Genomic DNA, 22898 nt, shown 5'->3' with positions numbered 1-22898 from the left:
TAGTTTACTATGTTGAGTGCTTTATTATCAACCAACAACCATAACATCAAAACATACTTCACATTTCTCACTGTTCTGTCAAATAGATCACTGCAACCTTAAACAAAATCCTAACATATATAAGGCCATTGAAACAAAGAATTCAAGGTAACCCACAAAATAACTGCAAATAGCTCGTTTGTAACAGAACATTCACTGGTCAATCATTTTGAAAGTTTGTACACAAATTGTGCACGTCTATTTTTCAGAGAGGCAAATTTATCAATAGTCCGTGTATTGAAGTCAGGGATCTCTTGAATTAGTTGTTTTTCCATGGACAGCATGGCCAAAGCATTCAGACGATCCTCAGTCATTGTGTTTCTCAAGAATGTTTTAATTCGCTTCAGGGTGGAGAAACAGCGCTCAGACTCAGCTGTTGTCATGGGTGTAGTAATCAGAATTTTTAATAACTGCATTGTCTCACTAAATGCTTCTTCGAGATTGTTTTCAACGAACAATTTTAATAAAGAAATTGCCCCACTTGAACTACAGAATTCTGGTCTCTCATAAACAATTGAAAGCTCAGTGCGCAGTCTTTCCTTGTTTAACATGGGGTACGCTTGGACAGTTGCATTCAGTGCTTCATTGGGAAAAGACTGTCCATGTGTTTGAAATAGGTCACTCTGCAACAATTTGGCCCCCTCCAAGTGGTTAGTAAATGCAAAGCGTTCTTGGGCTTGTGTAACTATAATATCACATACTTCTTTAGCCAAACGATTCAAAGTGTTCATATTTGCATTGCGACCTGAAAAAGTTGCCTCTGATGGAAATTTAGCTTCCAGATTGTCAGTGCTTTCACGTACTCTGCCAATGCACTTGATAAAAGTTTCAGTAGCTTTCTGCACATACACAGAGTCAATGTCTCGCTTCTGAAGCTGGTTATATAAAATGTCGACATGGGGCATTATGTCATTGAACAAAAAAAGGAAGAAAAGGAACTCCTTCTCTTTCAGAGTTCGAATGAATCCCTGGGCCTCATGCACAGTAACCCCCTCAAAATCAGTCCGTCTTTCAATAATTTTCTCAAAGCATGTACGGAGTGCTTCCCTGTGCCGATATATGGCTTCCACTACCCGAATATGGTAGCTCCAGCGAGTGCGAGATGGTTTTGGAAGTCTGGAATCTGAAACCTCATCTAGAACTGCGGTTCTTTTTGGAGAACGAGAAAAAAATGTACAGAAGCCAGAGATATCCAAAAAGAAAACTCGAGCTTGTGAGATATTTGAAACAGCCTGTTCAATGATGAGGTTAAGCTGGTGTGCATAGCAATGTACATAATGTGCATTTGGATACACTTCAGCTACTTTCTTTTGGACTCCACCAGACACCCCCCTCATTACACTCGCACCATCATATGTTTGCGCAATTACTTTTTTTTTGTGGCAATCTTCAGGGAATACTTTGTCCAATTTTTCCATTATGGCAGTAGCAATGGTCTGCGCACTAGAGTCTTTCAGATCAGAGAATCCATAAAACCTTTCAACAATTCTGTATCGTTCATCAATGTAGCGATAGACTAGCACAGACTGAGTCTTAGTGGAAATATCAGTTGTATCGTCTGCCTGAATAGCCACATAATCAGTGCATTTTAACTGCTCTACAATGATCTCTCTGGTGACCGTGAGCATGCAGTCCAGCAGTTCATTCTGAATTGTTTTTGAAGTGCCCTTGAATACTGTTGCATTTTTTAAGTGTAGTTCCATTGCACTGTCTATGCTGGATACAAAATCCACCAGGCCTCTAAACACACCAGGATTTAAAGAGTCTTCAGTTTCATCATGGCCACGTAAAGCCAATTCAAACGCACCACAAAAACGCACACAGTCTATTAACTTTGACAAGATGTATCGGTTTTTATCCACATCCTCATTATGCCTCATCACGCTCCGGCGATAGGCATCATCCAACTGTGTTGCAATGTTCACACTTCCCAACATGCGCAGCTGTAATATATTCTCAATATGAGATTTGCACGATTCATGTCTCTTGGTTTTTTCTGACAAATGCTTTAAGTCAGTGACTCCGGTTTTTGTCCAGGCCGTTTCACCTCCAAACAGCAGGCAAGGGAAGCAGAACAAAGACCGCTTAGCAATGCTACCAGTGAGCCATGTCTTCTTTTCATACCACACCATGGAAAATGTGCGTGTGTAAGCCTTTCCCCTATCTTTTGCGGACTGTTCAATTTTTACATCTGGCCGATCAGGCCCTAGTCTTTTCACCTCCAGTTTTTCACTGTGTGCGAGTCCGGAAAATGGTTTTGAGAGTAATTGGTCCACTGAATTCATTTTCAGCAACAGTGACACCTGTTAATAAGCAAAATGATTATGTACATGTATATGTAGATGGGATCATGTAGTCATTGTTAGGTATGCTCTTCAATAACACATAAGTATAATTAGTCGGTACTAGACACAGATAGCGTCTGCAATTATACACAACTCTGCTGTACTTATCATCGACCAGTACAGTTGAGTATAATTGCTGATGTTATCTATGCATGCGTTAACACACATGCCCATTAGCAAATGTGACACCAGCCACACAGTACATATTGCAGCTTGTTTGGCAAATGAGTACTTATGGAAGAAATGAGGCAAGTTTGTTCTGTTAATACTGTTCTAAAAAAAACATTGTTTAGAATGTAGGGAGATTTTTCTGACTGCATGACACAACCCCAACCCCTCCCAAGCACTGTGGGAGCAACGGTGAAGATTAGAAAGAAGGTATTCTGATGTTTGAAAGACTGTGGGATTTTACAGCAGTAAAACAAATTACTGTATACCATTCAACTGGATGATACCAGGACATCATGAGGTAAGTGGGAACCACCACCCAATCCTATCCTTCGAAAAACAGTTTCCAAATGGACAGGTTTGCTTCCGTTGAACCATAAGCAGGCCTTTTTGCATTATATGTATGACTTTCGATTTTCACATGCCACCCTCTCAGCTAGTCATAGATGCCATTCTGTAGTCTGTACTGTTCATCAGATTTTCCCCCACCTCATTGATCCCCACAAACATGGGCTTCTTTTCACATTTTTTTTAACCAAGATAGCTGTGTGCCTTCTTTACTACAGATGAACACAAACAGAGTTAGAGTGCCCTGAGCACCAAACCCTACAAAAGACTCATGCTAGCTCACCTCGTTCTGGAGAATGGTCACTGCAATGAACTCCTTCGCAGGCTATGGGAAATCCAAATCCCGGAAGGTGCACTGTGGAGGTTGAAGTCTGATGTTTTTAGTTGCACAATTGCCCTGGACTGGTTGGATTTGTTCATGTAAGGTGTTGCTGATGGTCTGTAAAGAGAAAGCGAGAGACTGATCTGAGAAAGGGCAACATAGGCTTAGAGCAGTATTAAAATGGTTTTCACACATGAAGGAGAGAGAGTTAACTGCTTGTAACATTGAAACTGCACCAGAATAATCATTAGTACAATGTGTAAAGAAAGTACCAGCAACTACCACCATGTGCCAGTCATCAGTTGTATAACGCTGCAATATATACATTTTTGTAATGTTTTCGTTCTGGGGCTTTAAAAGTGTGCTTTGCGGAGCTCACATTACAAAATTAATTTGCTGCAGCCCTTCAGGCACCCGATTTATAAGCACTCTGCGTGTCCTTCGCTGAAGTCCTGTTAAAAACAGCATTGGCAAAGCCACTGAGATCCTGTTCAACACAAGCATTGACAAAGCCAATATTTTGGCCTTGTGCATACGGTGCAAGCTTCTGCCAGGCACTGCTATTAGATCATGATGTCCAGGAACTTGCACCATGTTTCTGCTTCTAGAACAACGGGTAGTTAATTCTGCTACAGCTGTGTCTGGCAAGTGGCACTGTGCCTGGCAAGTGTAGCTGTGCTACAGCTGTGCCTGGCCACAACAAGGAATGAAGGGATGAAGGTAGACAGATCAAGCAAGCACAACACAAGGCAGTGAGCCGAGGTCAAAGGGGAAGGTGGGTAAACAGCAAGAAGAAGAAGCACAGGCTGACAGTTAATTACACATGCACATTTAAACCCAGGAATGAAAAGAATATGTTGCTATTTGTGAAGACTGCAGACTGCCAACATGGGGGCAGTTGCTCAGGGCCCCTCTGAGGCTCAAGGCCCCTTTCATTTGAAAGGTTTGAAATGCCCTGACGCCGTCCCTGCTTTTGATGCTACCGCAGCTCCTCACTGCGGCTCCCACCCGGGCTTCCGCCTGAGGACTTGTTGGGATTTTAAAAGGCTTGAGAACTTTAATGATTAATAGTGTGCCGTGCCATCATGAGATATAAACCCTTCAGATGGTTTCCGAACAGGCTAAATCTATTAAACATACACCCGCGGGCTGTTTTTAATGAAATGGCTGTGCAAGTTCACTGCCATGCGCTGCGCAGCTAATGGCTGCACGAGGAAGCCTTGCAACAGTCAGGCTGCCGTGCGCCAAGCTAATGAGCACAAGACACCAGCAAGCTTCTAGTAAGACCGTTTTTCGGGGGTCTTTCGTTTTTAAACATAACATCTTTAGTGATTATGGAATGAACACACAGATGACATCACACGGATAATGACTGGTGCTGCGACCAGAATACCCCATGCGAGGTCATGTAAGCTATTTGCTAGCACTTTAAAATGGTAATGGCCAATTCCAGGGAAGGACAGAGGCATGATATGATATTTTATTTATAGCGCGCCTGTTTTCCTTTAGGGAAGAGTGTTGATTGTGCTAATTAATTTACCCAGTTCTCATAGTGCTTACCAGGTTTCCCTGTTCTGTGTTGTTCATGAATAAAGCAAACAAACAGTAGGCAGTATTGTTTTGAATAGTACTACTTGCCATATACTTTTTTTGGGTGTTAGTTATACGCACTCAGAAGAGTAAAAACAAGTGTTGCGATAATGGAATATATACATGACTGACAAAGAAACAAGTGACATGTTTTAAATAATTGATATAAATGAAATCATATCCGAAACAGGTCAATTTCTCAAGCACTTAAAGATACATGCCTGACTCGGCGTGCCCGATTCTGTAATACGGTCACTGTGTCTACCAGTTTATGAGTGTGCCAGCCACTGCCAGACCATCCATGCGTTAAATTGTATTGCGCACTTCTCACTCTACAAGTTGAGGCTCCAGCCAAGTGGAGTCTCACTATCGTTTGTAAAAGAGGACTGAATGAGGGGAGATGGTAGCACGACGACCCTTCCCCATCCCAAAAATACATCCCAGGGGCAAACCAGGCTGATCTGAGGTGCTGGGGTCTCCTGAGGCTTGAGTTCAGCCCTTTCTACCCAGGCCAGGTGTCCAGTGGCTGCCTAGGATAGCACTGGTGGCTAAGCCAGGGTACACCTCCTAGGAGAGGAGTCCCACAGCAGACGACGTGCAGTGCAGCCAGGCCTGCCTACTTTTAGAAAAAAAATCCCTGAGTGAGCTGTATGCCCATATCCACACAAGACTCCGCCCAGTCACACGAGGCTCTGCCAAAGTGTCAAAAGGATAAACTGCGTAGAAAACTGCATCAAATGAAACCACCCTCAAAAAAACTCATTTACCATTTCGACAGGGACCTTTTGCACCTGGAAAACCTTGCACTATTCCAGATAGAGGCATTTTTGCTCACATGTGCAGGCAGGTCTTCTCAGCTGAAGGGAAAGGGACCTCCAAACATCATTTTGAAATTTGCGCCCAGACACCATTCCATTCAGAGACGGCCTTCCAGCCTCTTTAAGTTGATTCTGGGAATATACCCTAGTTTCCCTGTTATAACTACAAGACTACTACGGGTCCCAGAATGCAGTTCTGTCATTTCACACTGGCATGCATCTTGTTATGCAGGACGAAAAAAAAATATGCAATGCCTCATAAAGGGTAAAAACATTGTTTTCATGTCAACCATGCAGACAAGGCACAAACTAGTATGGATTGTTAGTCTGGTATTTACTTTAGCATAGATGCAGATTATGGGGCTTTTAAATGCTAAGCAGCCCATCCCAATGAGCTGTGGCTTCACAGAGAAATTGACCATTCCCATTCACTTTTCTGCTAATGCCTTTAATAAGAAGTGCCAAGTGGGTTACTTAAAAGAAACAGAATGAGGGGAAAATGCCCGCAGCCTGGATAGTCCTGCTGAGACATCTAACATTTTATCACGCCCTTGATCAGCGCTTCCCTGGCAGGAACAAATACAGGTAACCCTTTAGAAAATGATTGACAATTTTAAAAACACCCTTTTTTAGGGGTGCAGGTGCGGCAAGTGCCGCCATAGCCGCTTCTATGTTGACTGCGCCAGCCCATCTGAATCCCTTAGCCGCAGCAATTCTGAGCCTGGTCACTGGTGTGATAAAACAGAGACTCCACACTCTTCCCAGAGAAGAGCGTGAAAACCCTGAGTCTGCGGGCTAAACTCAGAGGTTAGGCAGGTATGAGTGCAACTGTATGCAGGCTTAAAGTACTGCCAAGTTAATTTCATCCTTATTTTTCAAATAAGCACCGCTGATGGTACTGATTATGAAGGGGTGCAATCAGCGAGGCTGCGTGTGTGAAGAGCATGACTGATCATGGCTGATGGAGTGACGAGCGAGCGTGCGCACTCTGGAGGGTATACATAGGTTATGTATACCCTCCAGAGTGCGCACGCTCGCTCGTCACTCCATCAGCCAGATAGGCATGTCTGATGGACCATGCGCCGGGGCCCGGAGTGGTCGCGGCTGAGTTGCACTCATGTATTGCAAACGATGCACACACACATTGTACAATCAGCCATGCGTAGCGTGCACACACCCAGCCACACTGAGGTACGAGCAAGGCTATGCAGTCAGTGTGGCTGCTGGGTGTGTGCACGCTACGCATGGCTGATTGTACAATGTGTATGCATCGTTTGCAATACATGAGTGCAACTCAGCCGCAACCACTCCGGGCCCCGGCGCATCTGCTAATTGTGCCGTTTTATTTTCGGCATTTTTCGATTTCGTTTACCTGGTCCGTGCGTGGCCCAAGGGCCTTGCCTTGGGCCACGCCGGATCGGGACGCAAGGGCCAGGGCAGGCAGGCGTGCACTGCTGCTGCACTGCTGCAGCTGCCCATACAGCGGCCCGCGACCACTCCGCATCTGCTATTGTGCCGTTTTATATTTTCGGCATTTTTCAACAAAAAATGCCGAAAATATAAAACGGCACAAGTCACCAGCAGGGAGAGCCCTGGCAGAGCCTCTCCCTGCCAGGGCTCTCCCGGGTGACTTGTGCCGTTTTATATTTTCGGCATTTTTTGTTGAAAAATGCCGAAAATATAAAACGGCACAATAGCAGATGCGGAGTGGTCGCGGGCCGCTGTATGGGCAGCTGCAGCACTGCAGTGCAGCAGCAGTGCACGCCTGCCTGCCCTGGGCCTTGCGTCCCGATCCGGCGTGGCCCAAGGCAAGGCCCTTGGGCCACGCACGGACCAGGGGTAAACAAAAGTAGGCTAGGCCCAGGCCGCAGGCGGCCCCCGCCGAGCTGACTGCCGTCAACTTGGGGCGAGCCTTGTGTAGCGGGCGGCCCGCTTCTAGTACTGTCTCGCCCCAAGCTGACGGCAGTCAGCTCGGCACTGCAACACTGAACAACGTGTAGGCCCTGGCCTACACATCGTTCAGTGTGGGGTTGGGCCCTGGCCCTGGCCGTGTGGTGGACCACATAGTTTGGGCTCGGGGAGGGGAGTGTAATAATGTAAGTAACACTCCCGTCCCCGGGCCCAGAGAAGAAAGGGTACTTACCGGTCCGCAGCGGCGCCTGGTCACTGGGTGGGGCAGCAGCACACTTGTGTTGTTGATGGCTGGAAAGAAAGAACTGAAGTCAACAAACAGGGTGTGAAGGCGCGCAGGCGCGCGCACGCACACACCCTGCATAGATACAGTAATCTCATTGGCTGTTTGTCAGCCAATGACATTACTGTATCGATGGCAGGGGAGGGGAACTGCGCTGTTTGCGCACATTTCATACTGGCGGGGCCACCCCTGAAGCGCCCCGCCAGGCTTCTAATTAAAGGGGCTACGTAGAGTGCGTGGAGCTACGAGCTCCACGCCTCTACTATAGAAAAAAAATTACTAAATTGGGACGCGCCCCGCGGTCCCACTGTGAATGCCGGGCAGGCCTATTTCCTTGCCACAGCGCCCCCACGCTGTTGGCAAAGGAAATGCAGCAGCACTAAAGCTAAAAGAGATTCAATCAGAGAAGTTCTCTGACTGAATCTCTTTTAGCTTCTCTCTTTTTTTGGGGGGGGCGGCGCCCGGCCGCCCTATCATAGCAGCCGCCACTGTTTAGAAGAGGAATTAATGAAGTTAAAACAATGGTTGTATTAAAAAAAAATTGACTTCTGCCAGCACACTTTAATTTGTGCCTACTGTGAGAAACCCGCGGGTATTCTCACTTCTTTTCCCCCTGGATCCTCTGCTAAGGTGTCCAGGGCACGGCCATCGCCTTTGGATCCAGACCCTGGGGGTGGACCAGTGCGGGACGATCACCTGGGTGGATGGATCTTGGGAATTGGGAGTGGGATGCAAACGGGTGAGAGGCAGTATTCCCCTTTCCCTAATTACCAAACATCATTCCCTACCTTAGTGGGATATTGTGAATCTTACCCCGTCTTCCCCTCCCCAATATCGAAAACCACTGGGACGAGGAAGAAAACAGAGCTACAAAGATTGCCCATAGGAACCAATGCACCATGGATTCCTATGGGCAATCTCCATTTTGTCCCGATAATGAGGCCAGGCAGGGTCAGGCCTCTCCTCTCAACCATTCCCACCTGAAACCTGTTCAAACTACCATCCAGTATAAAAGACAGAGCATACAGGCACACTTGGAGCAAGCTGGGGATGCTGGAAGATGCAGAGAAGCCAGAGTTAGACCAATCGAGGTGGAGAGAACCTGGAAGGCCTGGAGGAGGAAGAACTGCCCAGACACTGGACCTGTGAGTGCAGGGGAGGCTGCAGTGTGGCGTGGGAGCTGTGCCTCCAGGGAACCAAACCAGGGGCAGCTGGGGTTGCCTGGCGGCACTCACATCAGAGCTCCTCCCCTGGGCAAAACACGAGAACCCAGGCCTATGAGTGGCAGGTCGTAGGACCCTGACCTCAGCAAAACATCCCCTTGTGCTCCTGCTGCTCCCAAACCGCATTCTTGCGGTTTTCGGGGAGCTTGTGAAGTGGGAGCAAAATACAAGGCAGTGCATTCTGGGACTGGAAGTCCAGAACCATTTCTTTTTGAAAACTGTAGAGGGGTCCGAGCCCGGCTGAGGGAGACCCTTGTGTATGAACATTAAGGAGGGGTCACAGAACCTAAAGAGCTTTTGAGGAGAAGTCGAGAGCTTGGAGAGGACCCTGAAAGCCAGAGTGCAGAAAGAAGCCTTGAGAATCCAGAGGGGAATGTGGACCTGAGACGCTGACTCAGTGCTGGAGCGAGGCTGTGGCATGGTTAGGGAGACATATCTCCAAGGAAGCCGGGAGAAGGCAGGCTGCAAGCTGCTGGTGATGCCCTGAATGTAGGTGAAATAATATAGAACTGTGAACACGGCAACCAGTGAGTTTCCGAGAACGAAAGAAACGGGTGCGTCTAAATGAAGTAAATAACAGAGTGGTCCGGCCCTGTCGGTGTGCCCAGTCGGCGTGCATACATCATTTTCCCACAACATTTGTATTTAGAAGTAAGGATTGGCAATCAGTTTATTAGTATAGGCCCTTTTTATATTGACAATACTCCACTCGGACTGTGTTGTTTTTACTTTGATGGTGGTAGCTTGCTCCAATCTTTAGACTAAGGGTTAGACAGGCGTTTTACCAACCCACTGAAGTTCAATAAACACCCTTGAACCATGTACCACTTGTGTCTGTTTTCACTATTGGCGCCATGAGTTCCTTACACTGCACAAGTGAACATTGGTGCAAAATGTTTGAGTGGTGAGTGTGTTTGAGTGTTGATTATGTTTGAGAATGCCCTTTCACCACCCTAACCCAACACATGGCAAGACACTCAAATTGCCTGTGCTAATGTTTCCCATCCTCCACAAATGTATCAGTGGAGCCTGGCCGCCGGGCCGGTTGGCTTTGCAGACTATCCATTAATGAAGGGTCCAGCTGGGCTAGAAAAGCCCAGGCAGGGCTTCCTGGCTTGTACAACAGCCGAGTACCATCTGGGCAGTGGAAGGCCCCAGCTGCTGCATGGGTGGGGCATGACGCCCAAGGCCCTTTTGCTCGCCTCTACTGGATCATGTTGGATGTAGATAGGTGGTTAATGGATCGGAAGAGTGTCAGGTTGTTGCTTCCTCCCCCCCTTCAACTTCATCTTAGTCACAGTTGCCACAACATTGCCCATGGGGGCAGTTTCCTCCTCTCCTATGGCCTGTGCCTGCCCCAAGCCAGGTCCTGCTGGACCACCTGGCAAGCCTTCTTCGCCAGGATTCTGGCAAGAACAAACAGATATTCCTGCACAGAATTTACTGGCGGAGCCCAATGCACCTGACCCAGGGCATCATCCCCTGGCATGCGACTGGCGTGCTGTGTTCCCCGAATGGCAAGATGGTCGTCATTGTTGTAATTTTCCTTGTCCTCACAGGGCACAGGGGCTTGCGATTTTAGGATACTAACATTTATTTCAAGGCATCAGCATTAGTTTTCAGATCCAAATGATGTACAAGTGTCACCGGAGGCAGCTGAGCGATCTGGGCTTTCTCTACATGATCTAAATCCTCCCCCCGGAAGGGTAGTCTTGTTGCAAGGTCTGGAAAAGATCCGGGGCTAAGCTAATGTCGGGACTGTCAGACCCAGGGCTAGCTAGCCTTTTTGGTTGCAGCCCCTGAGCTTCTGTTCCAGTGCTACAACCAGAAGACCCAGGGCTATCGCCCCCACTTCCCCAGACTCCCTCTAGCAATGCCTCTGGACTGTTCTCAAAACAAATGTGTCTGTGTAACAGGAACTAGCGCCAGCAGAGGCCCTATGGTACTAGGCCCAGCCTTGCCATTCTAACCGTCATACCTCCAATCCAAATTTCAGCGTCATTATGTCGTCAGTGCTTGCTGGGAACTAGCATTGAGTGAATAAAAACTGCATTGAGTGATAAAAAGGCGGCGCACGCTACCCACTACAGCAGATTATGAGAGCAGACGTCCAGCAGCATCACCAAGAAGCCAGTGGCGGGAACGTTAGGCACATCTGATGCATAGTGGCAGACTGATACCTTGCTTCATTGCAGAGGTGGCGGAGGCAGGCTGAGAACGCATGGCAGCCAGGCCCATATGGTCCATGCGCCCCAGGAGGGCCGCTGCACATGGCAAGAAAGCAATCCCCAGCGGGCAAGCAGGAGCTCGAGCGCTGAAATAGGAGCAGAACGTGGGGTCCACCGCCATGTGTCATACCAGTCGACTCGACAACGGCAATAGAGCCGGTTCCCTCCCTTTGCCAGCCAATAGGCGTCGATGGAGAGCACGCCCGCAAAACGAAAATCTTGTCGTTTCATCGCATTTTCATTTCCAGAGGTTGACAGGTATGCAGTGTACCTCCGTGCCCTCCCCCCCCCTTCCCGCAGAATCCTGGTCTTCCGGTATCCTTCTGCGGCAATGTAGAAATCAGCTGTAGGGTGCACGCATCATGGGCGCCCCATGCGAGCTCAAACAAATAGAATGTGCGGGCCCAGCGCTACAGTAATCATGAGCTAGTGTGCGGCCATCTTAAATTCAGGCACTGCTCGTTGGAGAACGCGGACTTATAACAACACTAATTGACACTGTATTGAGCACTTGCAAAAGCAAAGTTAAAATGCATATTGCCAAATTTGATTTCCACTATGGTTCAGGAGATAGGTCTTTGTTCTTCATCCAGATCACAGTACCAAACTCTGGCCAGGCCGACTCTGCCTTTCCTACGTCTGAGATTGATAAAGTTATACTGGCAGTACTGTGTTTCAAGAAAGAGTACCTGCACAAGATCACACTAGCTGTATAAATAAATATAACATCAGTACGGTGCACTTCTAGATCTCTATTCCTCACGAAGAAGGTTGTACAAAATTGTCTGGAACCCCAAATGAAGCTTAACATGTTATTAGAGAGAGTTAATTATGTCACCAAATTCAAGGCTGTAAAACCAAAGTGTTGAGGCTCATATTCTGACTGTGCCCCATGGAGATACAGTGATCTTGGTCAAATCAATAGTACTGTGCTGTCTTTTGTAAAAAAAAAAAGAGATTTCTTTGGCTTGCTCAGTTAGTAGTCAGACACTAGTATACGTCTGTTGATGATGAAGAAACCCTCTCTAAAATCATTTTCCTTTAGCATAACATTCTCCTGTGGAGATTTTTGAAATGTTGGGTTATTACGTGATGTGTGGATTTCCCAACTCAGACCCACAACTCTGGGTATTACTTTAGTTCATGGAAATCAAACATTCATAAATATTTGCACCTTACTGTAGGAAAGAAACTGGACAACAGTTTGGTCAAGTGCAGAAATTGGGCGCTGGGCTCAAATCCTAGCTTGACCTCTTAAAGTGTGTGATCCTGGGAACCTCAACTTGTCACATTTGTCATTCCCTAATGATTTCAGAATTGTCTGCCCAAGATGTAGTTCTCAGGGTGCTTTAAAAAAAAAACTCACTCATAGTTTAACTGGCTATGATGTTGCTTCATATACAATAATAGTTAACATGGATATCACACACCAAAAAAGAATGTGTTTCTTTGCTCACTGACAGCAACGCCACTTGAAAAGCATGGCCCTCTTCTTCTACTCTCAGTCTATGGCTTGGTGCGTTTCACCTTCCCGGTAGCTTCTAGTCTGTATCGGCTATGTACGCTATGACGTGTGTAGATTTCTCGTTGCTTCTGGCCTGTCTCCTTAATCAATGCTTGAGCGAGACCGCTGATATTCTGTGTCTATGCTGGGGTATGTGTTCCTTTTTCATACAGCTACTGATCGGTGTCCTGCATTTATACTGCTCCTGGTGTACCTTCCTCGAGGCTGCCATTGGTAAAAAGTGCCCTTTCCCTAAACTAGAACACAAGTACCATGGCCGTCACTACTAAGGTTGCCCTTGAAATGCCACTTGCTTATTATTTCGATTCCCATAATGATGAAGCGAGAAAGGGGCCTTTAGGGGAGCACCCTTGTTCACTCTGTGACCAGAGATTCAGGATTCCTTAAGGTCTTTAGGTTAAAGGGGCAGGGGGGCGAGGGTGTCTTTTCCCCGAGCCCTAACATTCCTAAAGATGGCCCTGAAATGGATGGGAATTCCCTCGGATAAAATGGGCACACAGCCACATTGGATAAAGAAATGCTGTGCCCTTTCCTATGCCCTAGAGAGGAGGTCCCTTGAAAGCACCGAAACTACCGTAGGATCTCTAATGCCACCAAGAGGAGTGGGTTAGAAGAATGCGCTGAACAAGCTTACAAGCCCATCTCAGAGCAGGCTTGGGAACTGTCTAACTGGCCTTAGCAATGTGGGAGGAAGAATTCACAACTATTCATAAGAACTAAGATATTTCATTGGATGCTACAGGGGAGATGCAGAGAAAGCGCTTGATCCGGATACTTAGTCATGTTTTTGGGTATGCCTTTGGGAGGCTTCGTTTTAGGGGGCGGGGTCTCCATTCAGTTATTCTAAACATTATGCCACCCTGTTTTCAAGTGCAGCATGGCACTTCTGCTATATAGAGCAGGATCAGGGTGTGGTGCATAGCCATCGAAACGATCTTTGCATATGTAACCACTTATGGGGGTGAGCAATAATGAGCAGATGTGTACATAAATAATAATAATAATAATGATCATTAAGCATGTATGTGTTTTTTTTAACAATGATGGATGCAGCCCACGTTCCCCTGGGCTGTACCGACTTGGTTTATCCCTGTGGCGCGTGGCCCACTCGAGAGGCATTTCATAAAGTGATATGGGAGCCTAGATAAGGCACTGGAGCAGAGCACCATGATTTCAATTGCTCTGGATCCTCATTTTAGGACGCCCACACTGGGCGTGGGCCCAGGCTCTCTCACCAGTGTACCTGCTCGATCCTGCTGGGTACTAAGCTCCTTAATATGGCACTCACACAGACAGAGGGAGCGCTGCCACGGTCACGTTGCTGCCCAGGTCCTTCATTCATGATGTGGTGCTTCCTAAGTCAGATGGCGCACCGCTGACTTACCCAATCCATGGGCCATGCTCTGTGTTGGCCGGCTCATCACCTGGCCGGCTCTTCACCTGGGCAACTCTGAACATGCACTCATGGAGTTGGAACCTGGAGGCCCGCGGCACGGGGCGTCTGCCACACCCTAGCCCAACCTCGCATCTTCACTTGGCTCGCTCGTGCTCATGCGGCCTGGGACTTCTCTTTAAGATTGTTCTTCATCTTGGGGTGGCGCCCTAAGATTAGGAGCCAGCTATTTGAATCGTTATAGATGATGCGTGCTCGTGCCTCTCATTCGTGAAAACAGACTTCACCTCTAACTCTTGCACCATTTCCTAGCCCCTCTCACGCACAGAAGGGCGAACCTCCACTATTTTTCCTCAGTCACTTCAGTTATTGCCAAAATGTCTGTTAAACTTTACACCCACCTCAGGATTGCTCCTTCTGGCTTTAACCCATACCTCTGTACAGAGTACGCACACCCTCTACTCAAGATCTCCTTTAAGTAGTCCCTTGTAAATCCCACAGTGTCCAAGAATGTTTTCTCTGCCTTAACTATAATCATCATTTGTCCAGTCTCTTATCCACCCGGGCCACTCCTTGCAGACGTGGCTCGGGGTGCAAGGACTTCCTGTCAGCCCCATAACCAACCAAGGGCTGGCACCACTCCAGTCGCCTCCCACCACCTGGATCTGGCCTCACCACCGACAGAAGCCATCATTAGTTAGAGAGAGCAAGGACTGCGCAGTATGCAGTACTCGCCAGGCTGCTGCACCACAAGAACACTTTTTAAGTACTCTTTCACTTAAACTATACACAATACCTTTTTCATATTTTTTTAATGCAACTGCTTGGATAGGGTTACTTATATAAATGTTATAGGGATACTTAAGATACATGGAATTGTATAAGCAATACCGTACATATTTTGTTGTGTTTGTTTTATTTGTTTTGTTTTATCCGTATTTATATAGCGCACAACAGCCCGAGGACATCGTGGCACTTGTTACAGTACAAAGCTTAGTTACTTAGTTACATGGTCATTAGCAATATATATACAGGTTGCAATATAGTTACATAGTCATTAGCAGTATATATACAGGTTACAATATAGTTATATTACATTTGTGTTATATTACAATGTACATGGCAGAAGTGGAGAAGGCAGTCCTCCACTTGCTAGTTGAGGAGAGTGGCCTTGAGGTTGTTGCGAAGACAGAGATGGAAGTTTCAGCTCCAAGGGTGGCAGGGAGTGAGTTCCAGATTTTCGGTGCAATATAGGAGAAGCCTACACCTCCCGCTGTGGCTCTCTTTATGCGTGGTATGTGTAGCTGGTTGGTGTACTGAGGTCTGATGGGGCGAGTGGATGTGGTCCTTGATATTGCTTCAGATAGGTATGCTGGAGCGGTTTTGTTTGATGCATCTGTGAGTGATGGTGAGGATTTTCAGAGTAATACGGTCTTTGACCTGGAGCCACCAGGCCTCACATCTGGCATGGGATATATGGTCTCTTCTAGGGATTCTCATGGCGGCTCTGAGGGCATTGTTTTGTGTGGTTTGCAGTCTGTGAATGTTTTTGGCGGAGGTGCCAGCTAGGAGGGCGTTGCAATAATCGAGTTTGGCTCCTATAGTTGCTCTAGCTATGGCCAAGCGGCTGGGGGTGGATAAGTAGGGTTTAATGGCATTGATGAGTTTGGTGCTGAATGCTGATGCAGAGGCTATGGCGCTGACTTGTTTGTTCATCGATAGATTTGCATCAATGTGAACACCTAGAGTCTTGACAGAGGATGATATGGAGATGGTTGAGTTGTCTATGTTGAAGTTGTTGTATTGGGGGCTTAGTTTTGATAATGTATTTGTCTGGCCCAGGATGAGAATTTCAGTCTACTCCCCAATAAGACAGAGGCCATTGATTGCCATCCAAGCTTGGATAGTGGCATAGATGTTGTGAAGGGCCGTGGCGTCTTAGTGATAGAGGTAAAAGTACTTGAGTGTCGTCTGCATAGTTTGTATATGCAACACCCATGGAGTGAAGTAGGTTGAAGAGGGGTTTGTGAAGAGGTTATAGAGGGTAGGGGCTGTACAAGAGCCTTGGGGGACACCACAGTTTATAGTGGTAGGATCTGCGTTAGCTGTGTTGGAGTAGACCTTCATGGCTCTTCCTTCAAGGAAGGAAGTGACCCAGGATGCTGCTTGATTTGAGAAACGGGCTGCCTGGATGAGGTGGGTGGTGAGTGTTTGGTGATCTACCAGGTCAAAAGCAGCTGATAGATCAAGAAGGAGGAGCAAGGCAGGTTGGCCTTTGTCCATGATCTGTGAGATGTGATTGTTTAGGTCTAATAAGGCCTAATAAGATCTAATAAGGTGGATTCTGTTCCATGCCCGACACTGAAGCCAGATTGTCTTTTGCCTAGTATGGAGTTAACTTCTATGTATGATTGGATCTGGATGTGAGCTGCTTTGTCCAGGAATTTTAGGAGGAACGGGACTGTTGTTATCGGTCTGTAGTTGTTGGATTGCGCTGGGTCAAGTGTGACATCTCTGAAGGAGAATTGAGCGTGATTGAGATGACTACACTTGTGTAGGGCGGTTGGTTTTTTGGTTTGGGAGGGCTTTGGAGTGGTTTTGGATTTTGTTCTGGAGGAGATTTATTTTGTTGAGCATGGCGGACTGAATGCTGGCACACCAGGCTTTTGTCTTTAATTATCTCATCAGCGGTAGCTGGAGGAGTGACTAATTCATTAAAGATTGCGAATAGTTCTTTAGCTTGGGAGTTGGCGTTTGAGATCCTATCATTGAAGGAGTTGGATTTTGCTGCTAAAATGGCTGTTTTATATTGGAGGGCAATTTGTCTGAAGAGGCTCTTATTTAGATCACTAGGATCGGTTTGCCAGTTTTTAAGCGACTGACGCTTTTGAGCTCAGAGGGTTTGGAGTTCTTCCGAGAACCAAGAGTTGTAGTGAAATTATTTTTTTTCCTTCTTGCTTTCAAGTGGGGCTATAGAGTTTATGGCATTGGTGAGAATATCATTGAAGATAGCTGATAGTATATTTGGGTCCTGAGAGAAAGGTGGTGCTACGCAGGGGCTTTTAAGGTGGGGACGCAAGTTGTCTGTGTTGAGTTTTTTAGAACCTCTCATTGTGGCAGTTGGTGCGTGGGTGAGAGTCTTAGGTTTAGGGTTGGTGGGGATGAGGAATTCGATGCATGTGTGGTCCGTCCATGGAAGGGCGGTGTTTGAGGTAATGTTGGATGCACAGTTTTGATCCATGACCCAGTCAAGGGTGCGGCCTTTGGAGTGAGTGGGGGTGAGGACTCCTTGGGAGAAACCTAAGTCTATGAGTTCTTTAGCTAGGGTTGCGGCGGATTTATCCTTAGGATCATTGTATCCTAAATTTAATTCTCCTAATAGAAGGATTTTGGAGGACTTTTTAATCTTGTTGCTGAGTCGATGGGAGAGGTGCTCTTGGAAGTCAGCTGGGAGTCCGGGAGGTCTATATAGGATGTGGATGTTGATTAGATTATTGGGGGAGACCGTAAGCTTGGCTGATAAGATATCAGCATTACCGCCCCATGTACTATGGTCTGCTAATCTAATGGATAGTGAGTCTTTGTGGATAAGGGCGACTCCCCCTCCAATCTTATCACATCTATCTTGCCTAAGGATGGTGTAGCCTGTGGGTAGGGCTAGTGCGATGGCTGGGCAGGAGGCATCATTGAGCCAGGATTCGGTGATGCAAAGTAAGTCCAGATTAAGTGTGGATAGTAGATCATTTATCTCGAGGGCATGTGCAGGTAGGGAGCGTACGTTCAGTAGTGCACATTTAAGAGGTGGGTGTTGTGTGCCTTTGATGTTTTTGTTTGTACTAGTATGGGGTGAAGTGTGCTTGTTGTGGTGTGTGGTAGTGAGAGGCTTAGTGCCAAGTAGTGTAGAGGCATGTTGGGGTGGTGGGGGAGAGGGGCAGTGCCTATGCTCATCTTAGTATGGGGTAGTGGTGCAGTGCGGGTTCCTAATCTGGTGTTTCTAGTTGTGATGGGTGTGGGTGAGCAGAGTAAATACCTAGGAAGTGATTGATTTCTGAGATTGCAGAGTCTGGTGGCTAGGCTAGGTGGCCCAGACTGTGTGATGTTGTAGTCTAGTGCTGCAGCATGTGAATTTAGTGCCGGGCGCTGGGTGAGGTGTGCTGGGAATATGTGGGGAGGCGTAGAGGCCATTATAGTGAGGGCTATAAGGATGGCTGTTAGGCTGGCTGAGCGGAGTGTGGCAGGGAGAGTGCGTGAGAGTGAAACTATGCTATGATTGGGAGGTGCACTCTTGGGCATCATGATAGTGGAGAGTGGCTGTATGTGTGTGTGCAGCTGGTGTGTGCCGCTGGTATGTGACAGAAATGACAGGGGGATCGTGCGACTAGTGCTAGGTAGTTCAGAGGCAGGTCACAAGTGGGTCACAAATCAACAAAATACAATGCCTAAATTCGATTTTCTAAGTGGGGCAGGCAGAGGCTAAATGGTGGCAGGGCATAATAAGGTAGCAGTTGGCTGCACAAGAGGATACAGTACAAGCGGATAAGCAATACTGGTAAATGCGCTAAATACTATAGTGAGATATTATACATCAACAATAGACCAGGTGATAGCAAGCAATTGTCCAAAGTCAGTGAAAAGCAGAGGCACCCACGAGGTGTACCGCATGAAGGGAGTAGGTGGAAAGGTTAGGTTCTGGGGAGGAGTGGGCAAGCTGCAGGGTCAGGGAAGGCTTACCAGAAAAGGGCAGAGTCCTTGGCTCAGGCCTCTTGTGCCTCCCGACAGGCTCCAGACAGGAAAGGTTTCTTGTGATGAGGATCCTTTGAATGAGGGGGCCGGTGTTTGCCTGCCAGTGCCTGATTGGCCTTCTGTAGTTGCAGTTGGCCAATGGGGGCTCTCCTGTATGTCATGTGGTCGCCTTCTTGGCATGTTGAAGCAGGAACACCTTGTGTGTTCCAATGGAGGCACAGAAAAAACGCTCGAAATGCGCTTTTTAGCTTGTTTTTTCAATAAAAATATAATTTACACTGCTCATGTGTAATTATGGGGCTAGGAGGAACACTTTTCAGTGGGTGGGATTTTCGAGCCCAGGGGGCTAAAAATAGGCAGGCAGCCTACCTTAGGGTGGATGCACTCTGGTGGAGGGCTAGCCCACTGCTCCTGGAGTGTTGAGGGCTCCTGCACCTCGGTGGTCCTATGAAATAATGCTGGTACAGGCTCCAGACAGGAAAAGCTATCTCATTTACTGTAAAAAACAACTTTAAAAACCTGGGGCACTGAGAGAATCTTTGCCCATTTCCAGCACCCTAGTAGCACCGAAGCGCCTTAATACAGTACTTGTGCATATTTGGGGGAGCTGTGACCCTTTCTCTTGTACCTTCACTGTGAAGAGAAGGAGCCAGGTACCCCCACCAAAATCTCCACCCCCATGCTACCTATATGCTGGGAACCAGAATGTGAGACACGTGCAGTACCAGTGAGAATGCCTGTACCGCAGACAATCATGGAAGTAAGATATCCACTGAGGAAACCATATATGCATTCACAAAAATATGATGGTCATTTTAACAAAATCCCAGAGGAAGTGTGAGAATGAGCAAGAAAGAAGACTGGTGACGTCATGCAAAGCAGAGCTGACGCCCCCAGACAAGAAGCAAGAGGCAGAAGAACATAGACATTCTATAGGATCCAAGGAGGAGGTGTTAAAGATGAGGAACATTTCGGGCTCAAGATGAAGATGCTCATGCTACAAAAATGATGAAGATAAAGCAAAGTCATTTTACAATTGTACAGACGCAGTAACGCAAGCAGACAAAGTATTCTTAAGGCTGGCTACATAGTGAATAGGCTGTGGAGATGCGCCAACGTGTATGCATAGGAATGTATGAAATGTGGAGCTTCCACAACGCACTTTAGCAGAGCTTGTGCCCCGTGAATAGAAAGGCTTTTTCAGTGTGGTGCAGTTGGAAAATAGATAAATGATGGAGGAGAATCCAGGAAAGGCTTGGCTGGCCCAGCACCAAGAAGTCGAGGCCACCGTGGGCCTTGGTGTTCATTCAGTAGATACAAAACGTGTCAAAAGAACAAACCCCTATCTGAAGTGGGGTGGAAGAAAGATGAAGATGTCAGAGGTTCATCATTTAATAGTATTTAATACAGCAAAAAGCTCTGAAACGTGGTCTCCAGTCACATGATCAGATGAAAATAGACACTGGGTAGAGCAACACCGAAACCAGGAGACAAACTATGCCTATACTCACTTTTATTCTCAGGCACAGAGAACAGTCACAAGGCCAGGTTGAAAGCTTAATTGACTGGAAGACTGCAAGAGTGATGATGGATGTCAGGCTCATTGGGTGGGAAGCTATGGTCAAGACCAGCCCACGAGCACATGGGGTACCAGCCTGGGTGCTGCTAGCGTGTGTGGAATATTACAGAGGGATACAATGGTGCCAACCAATTATAGAGGGCCACGTAATAGAGAGCCCTATAGTTTGTATAAACAATACACTCCAGCAGAGGCTCAAATGTGGAAGAACAGAGGCCAAATGCAGATTTGGGGAACAGTGCTTTCACCAGACAGAGGGGAAAAAAGAGTAGTGATCTGCAGAGCATGGATGGTCCTCGGAGCCTGCAAGGAGGCAATTGAGAACTCACAAAGACTGTGCAAACACTATGGCCTAAACCTACAGAATTATTAACATGGGTTGAAGACAGAGGAGGACCCTTGCAGATAGTGCCACCTGAAAGTACGAAATTGTGCTTCAGGTACAATGGCACAAGAAAAATGGGGGAGAATCAAAACTGCGGACACATTTTTGAGACTCCAGGAATGACTTATGGGACTGCAGTGATCATGGATCATTTTTGGGCATGTGGACCCAAAGTATACATCAGACTGCCGAAAAACTAGGGAGGCATATGTACAATAGTGAACGTCCAAGTTCCAGCATTAGTGATCACGAAAAGGGACCTGAATATTGACAGTTTCCCAAAAGCAGATGCTCACCTGAGGAAGAAAAGATCTATGGAACTGATAACCCGAATGAAGAGAGAAAATTACTTCTCGGCTAAATCAGAAGAAGCGTTCCATGCAATCCCATATGAACACAGGCTGTTCAGCCTCACCTCATCAGTGTTCAGAATGATTTTCACGCCACGAATCCAAGTTGGAGTAAATACTAAAGGGTTACAGACAACCAGATGGGAGTTACTGCAAACCATCAACACGACAATAAAAGGATTCAATGCAATCAAGGAAGAGTTAAGAGCCATCCAACTGATGACTCTCCAAAACAGGTATGTACTTGACATGATCACAGCCATGGATGGAGGAGTTTGTGCAAAAATAGGAGAATCATGTTGCACGTTTATACCTTCTCACGACGAGGAAAATGGAACTTTAACAGAAGCTATAAGTATGCTGACAAACCTGCAGAACCAGATCATCAATGAAACCGACAAAGTTTATGATGACAGCTGGTTTGGATCACTGTTTTCATGGGTTCCACAATGGATGGCGGATGCATTCAAATTCTTAGGAGCCCTGCTAGTGAGGATATTACTAGGATTTTGCGTTATCAGGATAATAATCTCGCAATGCCAGAAAACTGCGAAGAAGGCCAAAGGGATGAAGTTCATGATTGATGTCAAACTAGGATGGAAGCCCAGAGATCTGACTGATGAAGAAATAAGAGAATTTGTGAAGGCTAGCAAGCACGCACCAGAAGGTACAAGGTTTCTCTATCCCAGGAAACGCAGAAATTATGTGGGAAGATGGATTTACTGCAGTCCAAATGGACAATGTCAGCTGATGACATGGAACAAAGACGAACATGTAAGGACAGTAGGAAGCTTGAGAGGAGTAATAAAAATATGGACTCCAAAGAGACACTTCTTCAAACCATCATGTACAGACCCAGAAGATGAAGAAGGGATAAACCCAGACGACGAAGTGAAGATGAATACAGAAGAACTAAGTGAGATCGATCCAAAGGAGGAAGTGAAAGTGTTCGATGAATCACCCAGAGGGGGAGTGTAGAGGAGGTCCCAAATAAAGCCTGCACTCCAGTCGCCCATTTGGAAGTACCAGGAACATTTACACCGAAATAAACCAGCAGAGAGCCGCAGTAGGGCTCTGCCCAGTGCCTATCACAAGAACAATACCTATTGAAGTACCAATAACCCGACAACCATGGACACTAAGGTACCCATTGAGAAAACCCTACCAGCAAATGAAACAAAATGAAGATTGTTTAAGTACTGTCCAGGAAGAAATCAAAAAGTCCTTAATGGAAGATGAATGGTGGCATCACAAGAGCTTAGATGGACTCACAGATAGAAGATATGATGACCCAAGCATGACACAAAGAGACGAAATGCCATGAATAAAGATATTGTGAAACTAAAAGAAGAGAACGTTGTTGAAATACAAGGGAGCTTAAACTGTAAGCAGGATGAAGATATTCAACCAGCTAATGCCTGTACATATGCTTTTAACTGCAAAAAGCTATGAAAACCATGTGGCTTGCTATGCTAAGTAGAAGAATAGAGCGGGAAGCGCCATTGTACACAATCTACCTCAAAACTAAGCACATTGTATAAGTGCTAGTCCACTTTGCACTAAAAGCAGAACCAACCCAGGTTATTATAGGCCAAACGCAAGAAGATTCATATTCTAGCAAACACGAGGAAAGAAGGCTGAATCGAAA

At 46.6% G+C, this 22898-nt stretch overlaps 1 protein-coding gene across 1 annotated transcript; it reads right to left on the bottom strand.

Annotated features, from left to right (window-relative positions):
* Nucleotides 1-3418, bottom strand: LOC138447710 (zinc finger MYM-type protein 1-like). Its single transcript, XM_069604009.1, has 2 exons — nucleotides 3184-3418; nucleotides 1-2342 (listed from the first exon to the last, which is right to left on the bottom strand). Exon 2 carries the CDS (start codon nucleotides 2322-2324, stop codon nucleotides 204-206), a length of 2121 nt encoding a protein of 706 aa, XP_069460110.1. The 5' UTR covers nucleotides 2325-2342; nucleotides 3184-3418; the 3' UTR covers nucleotides 1-203.
* Between the last annotated feature and the right edge of the window lie 19480 nt (nucleotides 3419-22898).

The sequence above is a fragment of the Ambystoma mexicanum genome, chromosome 1p (genome assembly GCF_040938575.1).
Source record: "Ambystoma mexicanum isolate Mex_15411 chromosome 1p, UKY_AmexF1_1, whole genome shotgun sequence".
Classification (NCBI taxonomy): domain Eukaryota; kingdom Metazoa; phylum Chordata; class Amphibia; order Caudata; family Ambystomatidae; genus Ambystoma; species Ambystoma mexicanum.
This window is presented reverse-complemented; position numbering and strand designations above follow the sequence as displayed.

Coding starts and splice junctions, on each gene's coding strand:
- LOC138447710 (XM_069604009.1), bottom strand. CDS start 2,324: ATGAATTCAGTGGACCAATTACTCTCAAAACCATTTTCCGGACTCGCA.